This window comes from Podarcis vaucheri, assembly GCF_965113315.1.
Source record: "Podarcis vaucheri genome assembly, chromosome: 2".
In the NCBI taxonomy this organism is placed as follows: domain Eukaryota; kingdom Metazoa; phylum Chordata; class Lepidosauria; order Squamata; family Lacertidae; genus Podarcis; species Podarcis vaucheri.
Window position 1 is genome coordinate 30,392,953 of NC_138760.1, and position 12,345 is coordinate 30,405,297.

General features: G+C 46.2%; 1 protein-coding gene across 1 annotated transcript; it reads left to right on the forward strand.

The window, feature by feature from the left end:
* The first annotated feature begins 1,934 nt into the window (after positions 1 to 1,934).
* On the forward strand, positions 1,935 to 9,726 carry SOX9 (SRY-box transcription factor 9). The gene is made up of 3 exons (XM_082212601.1): positions 1,935 to 2,858; positions 5,362 to 5,615; positions 6,469 to 9,726. Exons 1-3 carry the CDS (start codon positions 2,428 to 2,430, stop codon positions 7,278 to 7,280), a joined length of 1,497 nt encoding a protein of 498 aa, XP_082068727.1. The 5' UTR covers positions 1,935 to 2,427; the 3' UTR covers positions 7,281 to 9,726.
* The last annotated feature ends 2,619 nt before the right edge of the window (positions 9,727 to 12,345 follow it).

Below are 12,345 nucleotides of genomic sequence, written 5' to 3' on the forward strand. Positions count from 1 at the left end.
GAGTGGAAAAAGTGCACGGAAAGCAAAGCAAAAAGGCAATGGAATGGCGTCTGTCCTAGGGAAGGCAACATGACAGCTAATGATTTAAAGAGTTTGCAATGCGGGAAGCGCCCACAACTGACGGGCTGTCGAATTGCTAAGCGAGACAGTGGGATGTGGGATGCGCACATGACGTCTCGACAGATGGATTATCAAAAGGCGAATCAATCGCAAACTGCGCCCACTTTCTCTCCTTAGCCGTTTCTCTGGCGCAGCCAAGCTTTTCGGCTGTGCCAGAGCGCATCCCCGTGCTGTGCTTTCTTTATATCCGTCGGAAAACTTTTTCCTCCTGCTGTGTCACCTACTTTTAAGGAAATATTGTGGAAACATTGCAAAGCCAATAGGTATTTATATGTATGTGCGTGTGTATATATAGAGAAGACCTGAGGTTAGTAGGCATAGCATCTGATTAAAAAAAAAAATCAAAAACATTTCACAACAGACGTCTCTGAAACGAGATCCATCCGAATATATATATGAAACGAAGAAGAAAACTTCTTTCTCTTTCTCCGTGGTTTGAGCAGCGGGGCGGGGAGCGATGGGGATAAATTTCGAGGCATAATGCATCCCCTTGCGCCTGCTTTGCGTCTGGCCTTGGAAGAGAGGATGTCAGCGAGCCTAACAAGTAAATCCAAGTACTGTCTTTACGATGAAGGATCACGCTTGAGGAAGAAAATCCTGAATTATAGGGATTTAAAATATATTAGATCCCTCCCGGCAGGACGTGTAGCTGATGATCATTCCCATAAGATCAACCCTTTCTAAAAAAGATGCGTAGCCCATGTGCAGGTTTACTTGAAAGTAAGTCTCGCTGCTTTCCGTGGCGCTTACTCCCTAGTTAAGTCCCTGGGTTGGATAGTAGCTTGTACCTGTTGACTTTTACGGTGGAAAGTCTTATCTGCTTGAAATAGAAATTTGGTCATGTTATGTTCCTACACAGCAGCAGATCACTCTCAGCGTGGTATTTTGGAGGAGGGTGTTACTGTCATTCACACACACACACACACACACACACACACACACACACCACTAACTCTACTTTGCACAGTGTAAGACCAGAGTTAGGGATATTAAAGATAACCATTTTTAAAAGGAGTCGTCCTAGCCTAAGTATATAGCGTAGAACGGGTGGTGGTATTTAAAACTAAACCTCTGGGTCAGATTCTCACGCCGTGAATTGCAGTGCAGCGCTGAGGAAGTCACCCTCGCCGCCTCTTCCTGAAACTTTTAAGTATGGATAAAGCATTAGGATGAGCAAACAAAAAAACAACAAACCCTCCCATAGGAGAGGTGAGTCAGAAAAATCACTGGATTCAAAGCTAGGGGGGAGACAGATAGACAGACAGACAGACAGAGAGTCATACAGAGGATCTCTAAAGCTCTTTCCGAGTGAGAGAGCGAGCGAGCAAGCATTTGTTCTGCAGTTTTACCCGAGCGATGACGTATCTGCTAGGGAAGATTTCGTGCCTTTTCTTCAGCAGAAATCTGCCCAGATCAAGAAGTAGAAAAAGAAAGGAGAAGAGTTTACTCGGAGGAATATATAGCGCAAGAGTTGGGAAGTACAAAGGCTCAACTGCAGCGCGCGACAAACTTTCTCTTTCCCTCCTCCCTCCTCCCTCCCTCTCCCCCCCCCCTAATTTTCCTCTCTGAGATCTGCGCTCATTTCTCCCCTCCCTTCAGAGAGCGGCGAGGAAGGAGGGGGAGAGAGAAAAAACTTTTCAGCCAATCAGCTGTGTGCCAGCCCTCCAGGGGCAGGCCTGCCATTGGCTGAAAGTTTCTAAGGTGAAATAGCAGAGGAGAGTATTTATTAAAGAGACCCAGAGAGAAAGTTAGTAGAGCTGAGCTTGAAGCCGACTAGGTGATTTTGGGAGCCTATATATATATATATATATATATATATATATATATATATATATACATATACACATATATATATATATTCTTTTTTCTCCTTCTCTACCTTCCAAACTCCGAGGAACTTTTTCTCCTTCTTTTTTGAAAGGGGTGGAATATATATTTTAATATATATTCTTCCGACAGCCCCTCATTGACTATCCACGAAAAAGCTGCCCACATGTCCGTTGCTTGAGAGCAAATATCTGCAGCAGCAGCAGCAGCAGCAGCGATTTTGCAAAAGCGTCCGAGATCCGAGGTCTTCTTTCCAGTTTCTGCAACCCAGGCGGGACATTTTTGGTGCCCCTTGCGAACTTTTCCTTGTCGTTGCCGCTGGGCTCGCCTCTTTTCATGCAGTTTTAAGAGACCCTGCCACTTTCGCTTTTTCACCCCTCCCCACCCTCCTCTTCCTCCCCCCACCCACCCCCTCTTCCCACCCCCTCTTGCTCGCTTTTTTCATTTCCACCGATATCCTCCCCCGGGTCGCTTTCTCGCATGAATCTCCTCGACCCTTTCCTGAAGATGACCGAGGAGCAGGAGAAGTGCCTGTCCGGCGCCCCCAGCCCCACCATGTCGGACGATTCGGCCGGCTCCCCTTGCCCGTCGGGCTCCGGATCGGACACCGAGAACACGCGTCCCCAAGAGAACACCTTCCCCAAAAGCGACCCGGACCTGAAGAAAGAGAGCGACGAGGACAAGTTCCCCGTGTGCATCCGAGAAGCCGTCAGCCAGGTCTTGAAGGGCTACGACTGGACGCTCGTGCCCATGCCCGTGCGCGTGAACGGATCCAGCAAGAACAAGCCCCACGTCAAGCGCCCCATGAACGCCTTCATGGTGTGGGCGCAGGCCGCGCGCAGGAAGCTCGCAGACCAGTATCCGCACCTGCACAATGCCGAGCTGAGCAAGACGCTGGGCAAACTCTGGAGGTAAGCGCTGGGGATGGGCGCAACGGGGGGGAAGGAAGCGGGTTGCCAAAGGGGCGCTGGCACGCTTGCTCCGGAGGAAGCGTGCAGAGGATCGCAGCCCATAGTTAGTTAGACGGGGAGGGTCTCCATGGTTTGATTGTTTAGCTTCAGGGGTGCCAACTTGAATAAAATATTCAATAAATAACTTAACAGATCAAAAGACATGGTGTACGCACATAATTTAAATGGCAATGCCCGTCAACTTTTTTTGGGGGGGTCGGCCCCCTCAAATATTTTATGAGGGGTGCGAAGGAACCTCAGCCCCTAGAAGTTGGCTCCTGTGCTTTGTTTTGCATCACAACGCCTTGGCAAAGTCTACTTTCCGCCACTCGGGGTCTGTCTGTGCAGCGTAGGAGACAGTCCTAGGGGCCGAGGTCCCAAAGTTGCGCCCACCCCCCCCCACCCCCCCAGTTAATGGCCATTGCCATTGAAATGGTGTTTGTGTGCCACGTCTTGAGATCGATAATGTGGGGTGGGGCTTATCTGGAAACCACACACACACACACACACTATTTTATTCAAGTTTGCCTCCCTGCTCTGCAGGAGCAGGGCCAGAAGGGAGAAATTGCACGCGTGGGTTGGGTGCGCGCACGAGAGAGAGAGAGAGAGAGAGAGGGAGGGAGGGAGGGAGAGAATGTATGTTAACAGGGACAGACGTTTCCAAAGGGGTGGTTGGTGGGAATCTGGGGCTTGGAGATCCCATGCTGAGCTCCTCCTCCTCCTCCGCAGAGGTAGCGTGAAGAGAGCCCAACTAACGCGCAGCTCTTGGAGAGTGTGTCCATTGAACTTCACATGCAGGTGGCAAACCGGGCATTTGGACTGGGTGGGAGCTACTTCTGAGTGCAATCCGATCGGGTTCTGCAAGAGAAGTTCTGGATCAAAATGTCGTTTGTACCTTGGTTTGTGGGCATATATGTTCATAGGAGCTAACTCCTAGAGGGGGCCAGGACCCCCAAAAAAGTTAATGGGCACTGCCATTCAAATAGTGTGTGCGTGCCGTGTCATGTGATCAATTATGCAGGGCAGGGCTTACCTGCCCCCCCCAATATTTTATTCAAGTTGGCACCACTGTATGTGTCCATATTTGAGGTCCTGTTTTAGCTTAGGGAAGGGAAGGCCATGCTCTGGTTCGGCAGCATTGCTGTGTTCAATGAGATGCCAACACCAGAAAATAAGGCTATAATGTATACTTCCCCAGGAGGAAGTCCTAATAAACTCAAAGGGGCTCACAGCAAAGTAGACCTGCATAGGATTGCACTATAACAGCAACTAAATGATGAGGCAGTGTTAAACCCCTTATTTTTAAAGTGGCTTTGAGATTATGTCTAGGAGAGAGCTGTCCCATTAAAAAATATATATGCTGTGGTTACTCTGAAAGGCACTCTGCACATGCCCAGAAATAATTTATTTTGTACACACCTGCCCATTAAAAAACAAACACATTACAAGGTTGAGCTCTGACAACTCAAGCCCTGTTCTCAAGACAAAACATGAATGGCACACGTTTGGGTATGTGATGATTGTTGGTGTAAGTTGGCAAGCGTGGACCAATAGGAGGTTGAGTCGGAAAGATGACTTGCAACAGGAGGGAGGGGGAGAGGGAGGAAGCAGGGAGTTAAGAGAAAGTGAGTCAACTGATTGAAACATAAGCTTGTGACTTTCCACAAGAAAAAGAGAGAGAGAGAGATCAATGGTATTTGCAAATGAAAGTTTTATGTTGTTGTTGTTGTTGAGTTTAGCTATAAAAAAAAATGGTGGGCAGTTTGTGCTGGTGCCTGGAGGCACCCAAAGTGTTGGCTCCTAATCTGTATTTGTGTGAGTGTGTCCTGGGTTAGTTGGTGGGGGTGGGTGGGAATTGAGTGATGGCTCCAACCAAATTCCAAGTAAGGGGCCAGAGCAGAGTCCCTGTAGTGGCTCAATTTTTGTTATGTCTTTTTTGAAAGTAGCCAAAACACTCTGCTAATTTCTTGCAAGAGGAGCAGAGTTCTCAAAAGGAACCCTAAGATGATGTAGAAAAGGAACAGGCAGAGGCAAACTTAGCAGTACTGGACAACCAAGTCCTTTTCCTGACAGTGCTCAGAGGTCCCAGAGAAAGTTTCTAGTCTGCTCCTAAAAAGGGGGGGGGGAGAGAGAGAGAGAGAGAGAGAGAGAGAGAGAGAAAGAGAATGCTCAGATAGCAGGATGTCTAAAAACTGCTTTCCTTGCCAGCTTTGCTGTGCCGCTAGGACATTTTGGCATAATATTCTATGTTCACATATATCTGGATCGTGACCTTGGTATGACCAGAAGCCCATTTTGCACAACTTTGCAGCCTTCAACAGCTGCCTGGGACAGTGCTCTTGCAGACAGGCTGATATTTATTTAATTTTTTGCAAAGTGAAATATGACCTAAGTGCTACATTCTGGAAATCTCTGCAGTTGACACCATTGTAAGTAACCACAAGGCCCTTTCTGTCTCGCCCAGGTTATTGAACGAGAGTGAGAAGCGCCCATTTGTGGAGGAGGCGGAAAGGCTCAGGGTGCAGCATAAAAAAGACCATCCAGACTATAAGTACCAGCCGCGAAGGAGAAAGTCGGTCAAGAATGGGCAGGCTGAGCAAGAGGAAGGATCTGAGCAAACTCACATCTCCCCGAATGCCATCTTCAAGGCCCTGCAGGCTGATTCTCCCCAGTCTTCATCCAGCATGAGCGAAGTGCATTCCCCTGGAGAACATTCTGGTAAGTGTGCCGTGTGCTGTGGTTTTGCTCATAGAAATAATAGAATTGTAGAGTTGTTAGGGGTCATCTAGTCCAACCCCCTGCAAGGCAGGAATATGCCGTTGTCCCATATGGGGATTGAACCTGAAACCTTGGCATTACCAGCACCACACTGAGCTGTCTATTATTCTTTTAATGAATTAGGCTGCTCCCATTCAGGTGGATGCAGAAAAAGAGCGCACTTAGCGATCTATTGCCCTTCTGCATCCTGAAGCACCTCTATAGAACAGGATAACAGGTGCGATAGGGGCAAAGCACGTGCAGGTGTGTGTGTCCTCTTTAGGTGACAGGTCATTGGCCACCACTGTCAGTAAGTACGTCTCACGGACAACAGCACACAGCATCATTTGCACACATTCAAAAGGGCTTTCTCTTTGCATAAGGCCATTGCTTCTGCCAGCAAAACGTCCCAATCCAGTTCGCACCTTTGCAAACCAGCTCTATAAACTGTCCTCTTTTTCAGCAGAGCACAGTCTCACAGGTACAAATTTCTTTGGCTGTACAAAACAACTGATCTAAGGAGCCATGCAGCTATCTTCAGTGGCAGTTCCTTATTACTGGTCACCGTACCACCACCCTCTCCTTTCACTCACCTCCAGACAGAGTTAACCATTAATGGAATTATCATCGTAATACAACACCTCCTGCTTATATATATTAAAAAAATGGCTGCTGTTAGATTTCCAGCGCTTTATGGCACTCTGTCTGGACCCCTTATCAGTAGGAAGATAGGCCCAGTTTTGACTTCAAAGGGGTGGAGGGGAAAGTAGCATGCTGACTCTGACAGATGCCGTTTCTCTTGTGTTTCCTGCAGGACAGTCTCAAGGGCCACCGACCCCTCCCACTACCCCTAAAACAGATGTGCAGCCCGGTAAGCAGGACCTGAAACGGGAAGGGCGCCCCCTGCAGGAAGGAGGAAGGCAGCCGCCCCACATTGACTTCCGAGACGTGGACATTGGTGAGCTCAGCAGCGACGTCATCTCCAACATTGAGACCTTTGACGTCAACGAGTTTGACCAGTATCTCCCACCCAACGGCCACCCCGGGGTCCCGGCCACCCATGGCCAGCCCGGCCAAGTCACCTATACCGGCAGCTACGGAATCAGCAGCACGGCAGCCACTCCAGCCGGCACGGGGCATGTCTGGATGTCCAAGCAGCCGCAGCAGCCGCAGCCGCCGTCTCAGCCACAGCCGTCCCAAGCGCCGCAGCAGGCCCCGCAGCAACCCCAGCACACCTTGACCACGCTGAGCAGCGAGCCAGGGCAGGCCCAGCAGAGGACACACATCAAGACGGAGCAGCTGAGCCCCAGCCATTACAGCGAGCAGCAGCAGCACTCGCCCCAGCAGATCAGCTACAGCTCCTTCAACCTGCAGCACTACAGCTCCTCCTACCCCACCATCACCCGCTCGCAGTACGACTACACAGACCACCAGAGCTCCAACTCTTACTACAGCCACGCTGCCGGCCAGAGCTCCAGCCTCTACTCTACCTTCACGTACATGAACCCCGCCCAGAGGCCGATGTACACGCCCATTGCAGACACTGCCGGGGTGCCTTCCATTCCTCAGACCCACAGCCCACAACACTGGGAGCAGCCTGTCTACACACAGCTCACCAGGCCGTAAGGTTTTTGACGGACAGCAAAAAGCGTCTTCAGACTTTGGTGAAAGTTTCTTTTTTTAAAAAAAAAAGAAAGAAGCAGCAGCAAGCTAAACAAGTAAGAGAAAGGAAAATCCCAGAATGCTTTGTGTACTACAGCATCCTTCCGAAATCAGCTGGAGAATCCTGCTCCATAAACAAACATTCCATGGTGGACTTAGAACCTTTGCTTTGGAGGCGATTTCCATTCCCAAAACAGCCAGCTTAGTTCGCCTAGGTATGGACTTGGTGATTATTTTTTAACAATAACTAAAAATGAAAAGCGAATAATTTTTTTATTATTACAAAACTCAAAAGTATTCCTCTGTGAGGAATATGCTCTATTCTAAGTATTTTGTTTCGTTTCGTTTAGTATGTACTGTGTATGAATCGTTACCAATTTGAGGGGATTTTATATGTTAATTGTACTTCTTGTTTTTAGAGAAACTTTTTTTTTTAATGCTCCTTATTTTGACAGCTAAACAACACTTAGCAAAATGGCATGCCTTAGCCAGAGGTATTTTTGTATAGTTAATGGTCTTCTGCTTGTAGGCAGCAAAAAAAAAAATGTGGATAAAGGAAAAGCAAACCAGTGATCAGTTACTCAATGTGATGTTGTGGATTTGGAAAGAGACTTTATTTTTCCAGCTGGGAAGTAAAAGGGTTTTTTGCGGGGAGGGAGGTTTGAAAGAAAAAGAAGATCTACACCTTAAGCCTTAAAGAAACACTATTGAAAAGCCTTAACAGCAACCCTGCAATACCTTCCAAGAGAGCTTGCGTAATTCTTTCTCTCACTGCCAAGGGGAAATACGAGGCTTCAGAGGAAGACAGTTCAGTTTTTAAGGTCTGAAGCTCTCTCTCTCTCTCTTTTTTAATGCAACCAGCAGCACCAGATTATAATGCCACAAATCCTACCATGACTTGCCTTCTTCAGCTTCTGGCACTGCCCCCTCCCCATGTGCGAAACAGATGCTGACCAGTCCATAGAAAACAGCCCCCCTGCAAAATCCATTATGAACCCAATTTGCAGGGCAGGGCAGGGATATCGACTTTAACAAAGGTCATGGATGACAGCACTGGTGTGTGTGTTTTTCTTTCTTTTCTTTTCTTTTTTAAAAAAGTATATATATTTATTTTGTGGCGGGGGTGGGGAGAGTTTTTTAATCAAGAGATTTTCCTCCATTTCCCCCTTCCGCATTAGAAGTTCTTGTAATGTAAACAGAAATTCCAGAGTTGGTATATGGTGCCTAATCGTTAAATTATGGTCTAAATCAATAACCCCTTTATTTTATTTATCCCTCTCATTCCCATTTTTTTGGTACTTTATATTATTATTATTCCTTCAGAATGTGTCTTAGGTTTTTACAAGTATGTCTGCTTCTCTTCTGTTCTCCCTTTCTTCTTCTTTTCCCTCCTATTTGAGGATAAACTGGAAAAAATATGTTGTTGTTATTTTTCATTGTAGACACAAAAGATTGCAAATGTAGTGTATCACTGAGTCATTTGCCTTATTTTCTGCCTCAGCTCTTCCAGATTTACATATTGCGCCTGGGAGTACACAGGCCAGCAGAGTTAAGGTAGTAGAATGGACTGTACCACTTAAGCTTTGATGCTACTGCTGGGGCTGCCATTTTTAATGCTTCCCCCATGGGATTTTTATATTTAAACCCTCCATTGTTGTTGTTTATAATTGCAGGGAGTTCTTTTACAGGGGGTGAGGGGAAGCATTCGCAAGAAACGATACCGCCCAACTTGCAAACCAAAGTGGTACAATCCACTCTACTACCTCCAGATTCCACCACCTTCTATGGGTGTTGTAGGGCAGGCCTTGGTCTGTTCAAGAGAAGCAAAGCAACAGTGGGTGCAGCCACCAATCCCTGCTGCTTTGGAAGCCCTCTTCTTTTCCATGGGGCTTGCACATTTCCATGGGGCTCATATTTGCCCCTTGAAAGCTCGATGGAAATGAACGACAGTTGCGGAGCAGCGGTTCTGGACTGGTAGCTGCCAAAGTGTACAGCTCATCTTCCACCTCTTCACACTGTGTGATTTGAGAGGATATTTAGGGCAAGGAACTGACCTTTGGTGAAGCGGTGGCTGAACAGTTAAGGATTGCTTTTTTAAAAAAAAAGATAGCCAACTTTTTTATTTAAAAAAAGTTATATTTGTTAATGTTTTGTAGGGAATACAGTAGAAGAAAATCTTAAAGCACTCTTATAATATGGTATCTTTTCTACTTCTATATTAAAAAAGCAGATATTTCTAAAGTATTTCTGTAACTTAAAAACAATCTTTCCTTTTTAAAAAAATCAGTTTTAGGTAAGGTTGGGTTTCCGTTTTGGTCGTTTTGTTTGCAAATCCCTTTTGGTTCTCTGTACAACTTACCTTTTTGTATATTATTGTTTGCAATAAATATACGTTTTATTAAACTTTAAATGAAGTGGACCTTGTTTAACTGCCGTATCCATAACTGAAGCAATGTTACCTCCTTTTTTAATATAAAAATGACCAATGAATTTTTGTTGTTGTTGTTTAGTCGTTTAGTCATGTCTGAATCTTCGTGACCCCATGGACCAGAGCACGCCAGGCACTCCTGTCTTCCACTGCCTCCCGCAGTTTGGTCAAACTCATGCTGGTAGCTTCGAGAACACTGTCCAGCCATCTCGTCCTCTGTCGTCCCCTTCTCCTTGTGCCCTCAATCTTTCCCAACATCAGGGTCTTTTCCAGGGAGTCTTCTCTTCTCAGGAGGTGGCCAAAGTATTGGCGCCTTAGCTTCAGGATCTGTCCTTCCAGTGAGCACTCAGGACTGATTTCCTTTAGAATGGATCGGTTTGATCTTCTTGCAGTCCATGGGACTCTCAAGAGTCTCCTCCAGCACCATAATTCAAAAGCATCAATTTTTCGGCGATCAGCCTTCTTTATGGTCCAGCTCTCACTTCCATACATCACTACTGGGAAAACCATAGCTTTAACTATTAGATCAAAACATACCTGTCACTGACCCAATGGATCTGCCCTCCCCAGTTCCCAAACTGTATCCAGTTCTGACAGGAACCTTGTGGCCCACTCAGCATACTCTTTAAATGGATATATTAATGCATGTCTCGCATAGAGGTAATGATGGTATATGTGCTCAGGGCTATTTTTTCTAGGGGAAAAAGGTGCAAGAATTCACCATCCTCTCCTCCCCCCTGCTGTGTGGCCTGCAATGGTACCCACCCAAAAGGTGCCACAACTGCATTCCTGCTGAAAAGAAGTATTGCATACAGCTCTGCAAACAGATTAAGGAAGAGAGGCACCATTTCATAATTACCAACCCACCCAGGAATTTTCACTACTTCACATTTCCAGTATCTCCACTGATACTTGGGCTGCTTCTGAGATTATTCTTTAGTGGAGAAGTTTCCAGACCCTGAAATGGAAAACCATAGGAATAACAAGTCATCTCTGACTGCCATTGCCTATATCAGACTGATTCCCAGCACAAGTCAAGGGACCGACGGAGGGTGAATGGACTGGCTTTGTGTGTTGTCCCCCCGCACCCCACCCTGGTCACACAATGTATGCAAATGCCAGACCCTCCCCAAAGGTACCACCTTGAAATTTCAAACATAGTTTTGCACCATTTGTAGATAACCCATGAAAGAAATTGTGCACCATTCACACATGCCCTTAGGGAAAAGCACCTTTGGGTAAATGGAGAATTTGAATGGGGAAAGCAGCAATCGTGGAGAGGGCTTGTTTTATTCATTTAGGATATTTCCAGCCAGCCCTTCATCATAACAGAATGGGGTACAGTGCACAAAATGAAATGCACTCCAAACCTTTCCTGACAAGTCTCACTCTTTTCTCTCCTCCCCATTCAATGTATATCCTGCCTTTTCTTCCCCCAAAACGCCTAGGAAAGTCTACAAAAAAGCAATAAAACAATACATTGATTTTTTAAAAAGTTTTTTTAAAAAACTTTTATTTTAAGCTGTAGGGAAATTTTTGCACACATTTGCATTTTATTTAGAGGTAGCCTTTTCATACACATCTTCAGATGTAATCTTCCTACAACAGATTAAGAATAGAAGGAAAGGGGGACAGCTCCCCAAAGTTAGAATCAAAATACAACTAGTACACTAAAAATATAGAATCAGACATTATGACAGACCACCACCACAGTGGTCCTATGGATAGACTTGGGCCTTGGGGGGGGGTCCTAGATTCCACTTAAAGCTCCATGAAGAAACCATTTTGTGGTTTTAGGCAGATCATAGTCTGGCAGCCTCTGATCACATCTGTAAAAATGAGACTTGCTTCATAAGGCTCATGTGGGGATGAGGAATCAGACCAGGCATGGAAGGAAGTTTCTTGCAGACATTGAAACTCTAATTTAAGACAGCCTCTGTCCATTGATTTAAATGGGTTTATGCATAGCTAATTGTAGTCCCTCCAAGTGTCCCTATTTTCCAGGGACGTCCCTGATTTGGGGAAGCCATTCCCATTTCTGATTTGATCCCAGAATGTCACACTTTTCCTTAGGACGTCCCGATTTTCATCGGACAAATGTTGAAGGGTATGGAATTATCCGATCCCTGAGCCGTCTGAAGGCAATCCTGTACAGTGGATGCTAGGGTTGCGAATGTAATCCATGCAGGAAGCACATTCACAACCCACAGCACTGCGTCTGCGCATGCGTGGGTTGCGCTTCGGCGCTTCTGCACATGCGCAAAGCACGATTTAGCACTTCTGTGCATGCACAAGCGCCAAAACCCAGAAGTAACCCGTTCTGGTACTTCTGGGTTCAGCGTGGTGTGCAACCCGAAATCACACAACCTGAAGCTTCTGTAACCCGAGGTATGACTGTATAGGGAAGTCTTTTAAAAAATGTTTACTGTTTTATTATGTTTTTATATATGTTGGAAGCCACCCAGGGTGGCTGGGGCAACCCAGTAAAGATGTGTGGGGTATACATGGTAAAAATTAAAAATTATGATTATGGAATGGGACGTTCCTATTTTCATTGGAGAAATGTTGGAGCGTATGCAATTTTGTGCTGGGGCTGCAAAA

Coding starts and splice junctions, on each gene's coding strand:
- SOX9 (XM_082212601.1), top strand. CDS start 2,428: ATGAATCTCCTCGACCCTTTCCTGAAGATGACCGAGGAGCAGGAGAAG. Junction 2,859..5,361: donor ACGCTGGGCAAACTCTGGAG/GTAAGCGCTGGG, acceptor TGTCTCGCCCAG/GTTATTGAACGAGAGTGAGA. Junction 5,616..6,468: donor TTCCCCTGGAGAACATTCTG/GTAAGTGTGCCG, acceptor TGTTTCCTGCAG/GACAGTCTCAAGGGCCACCG.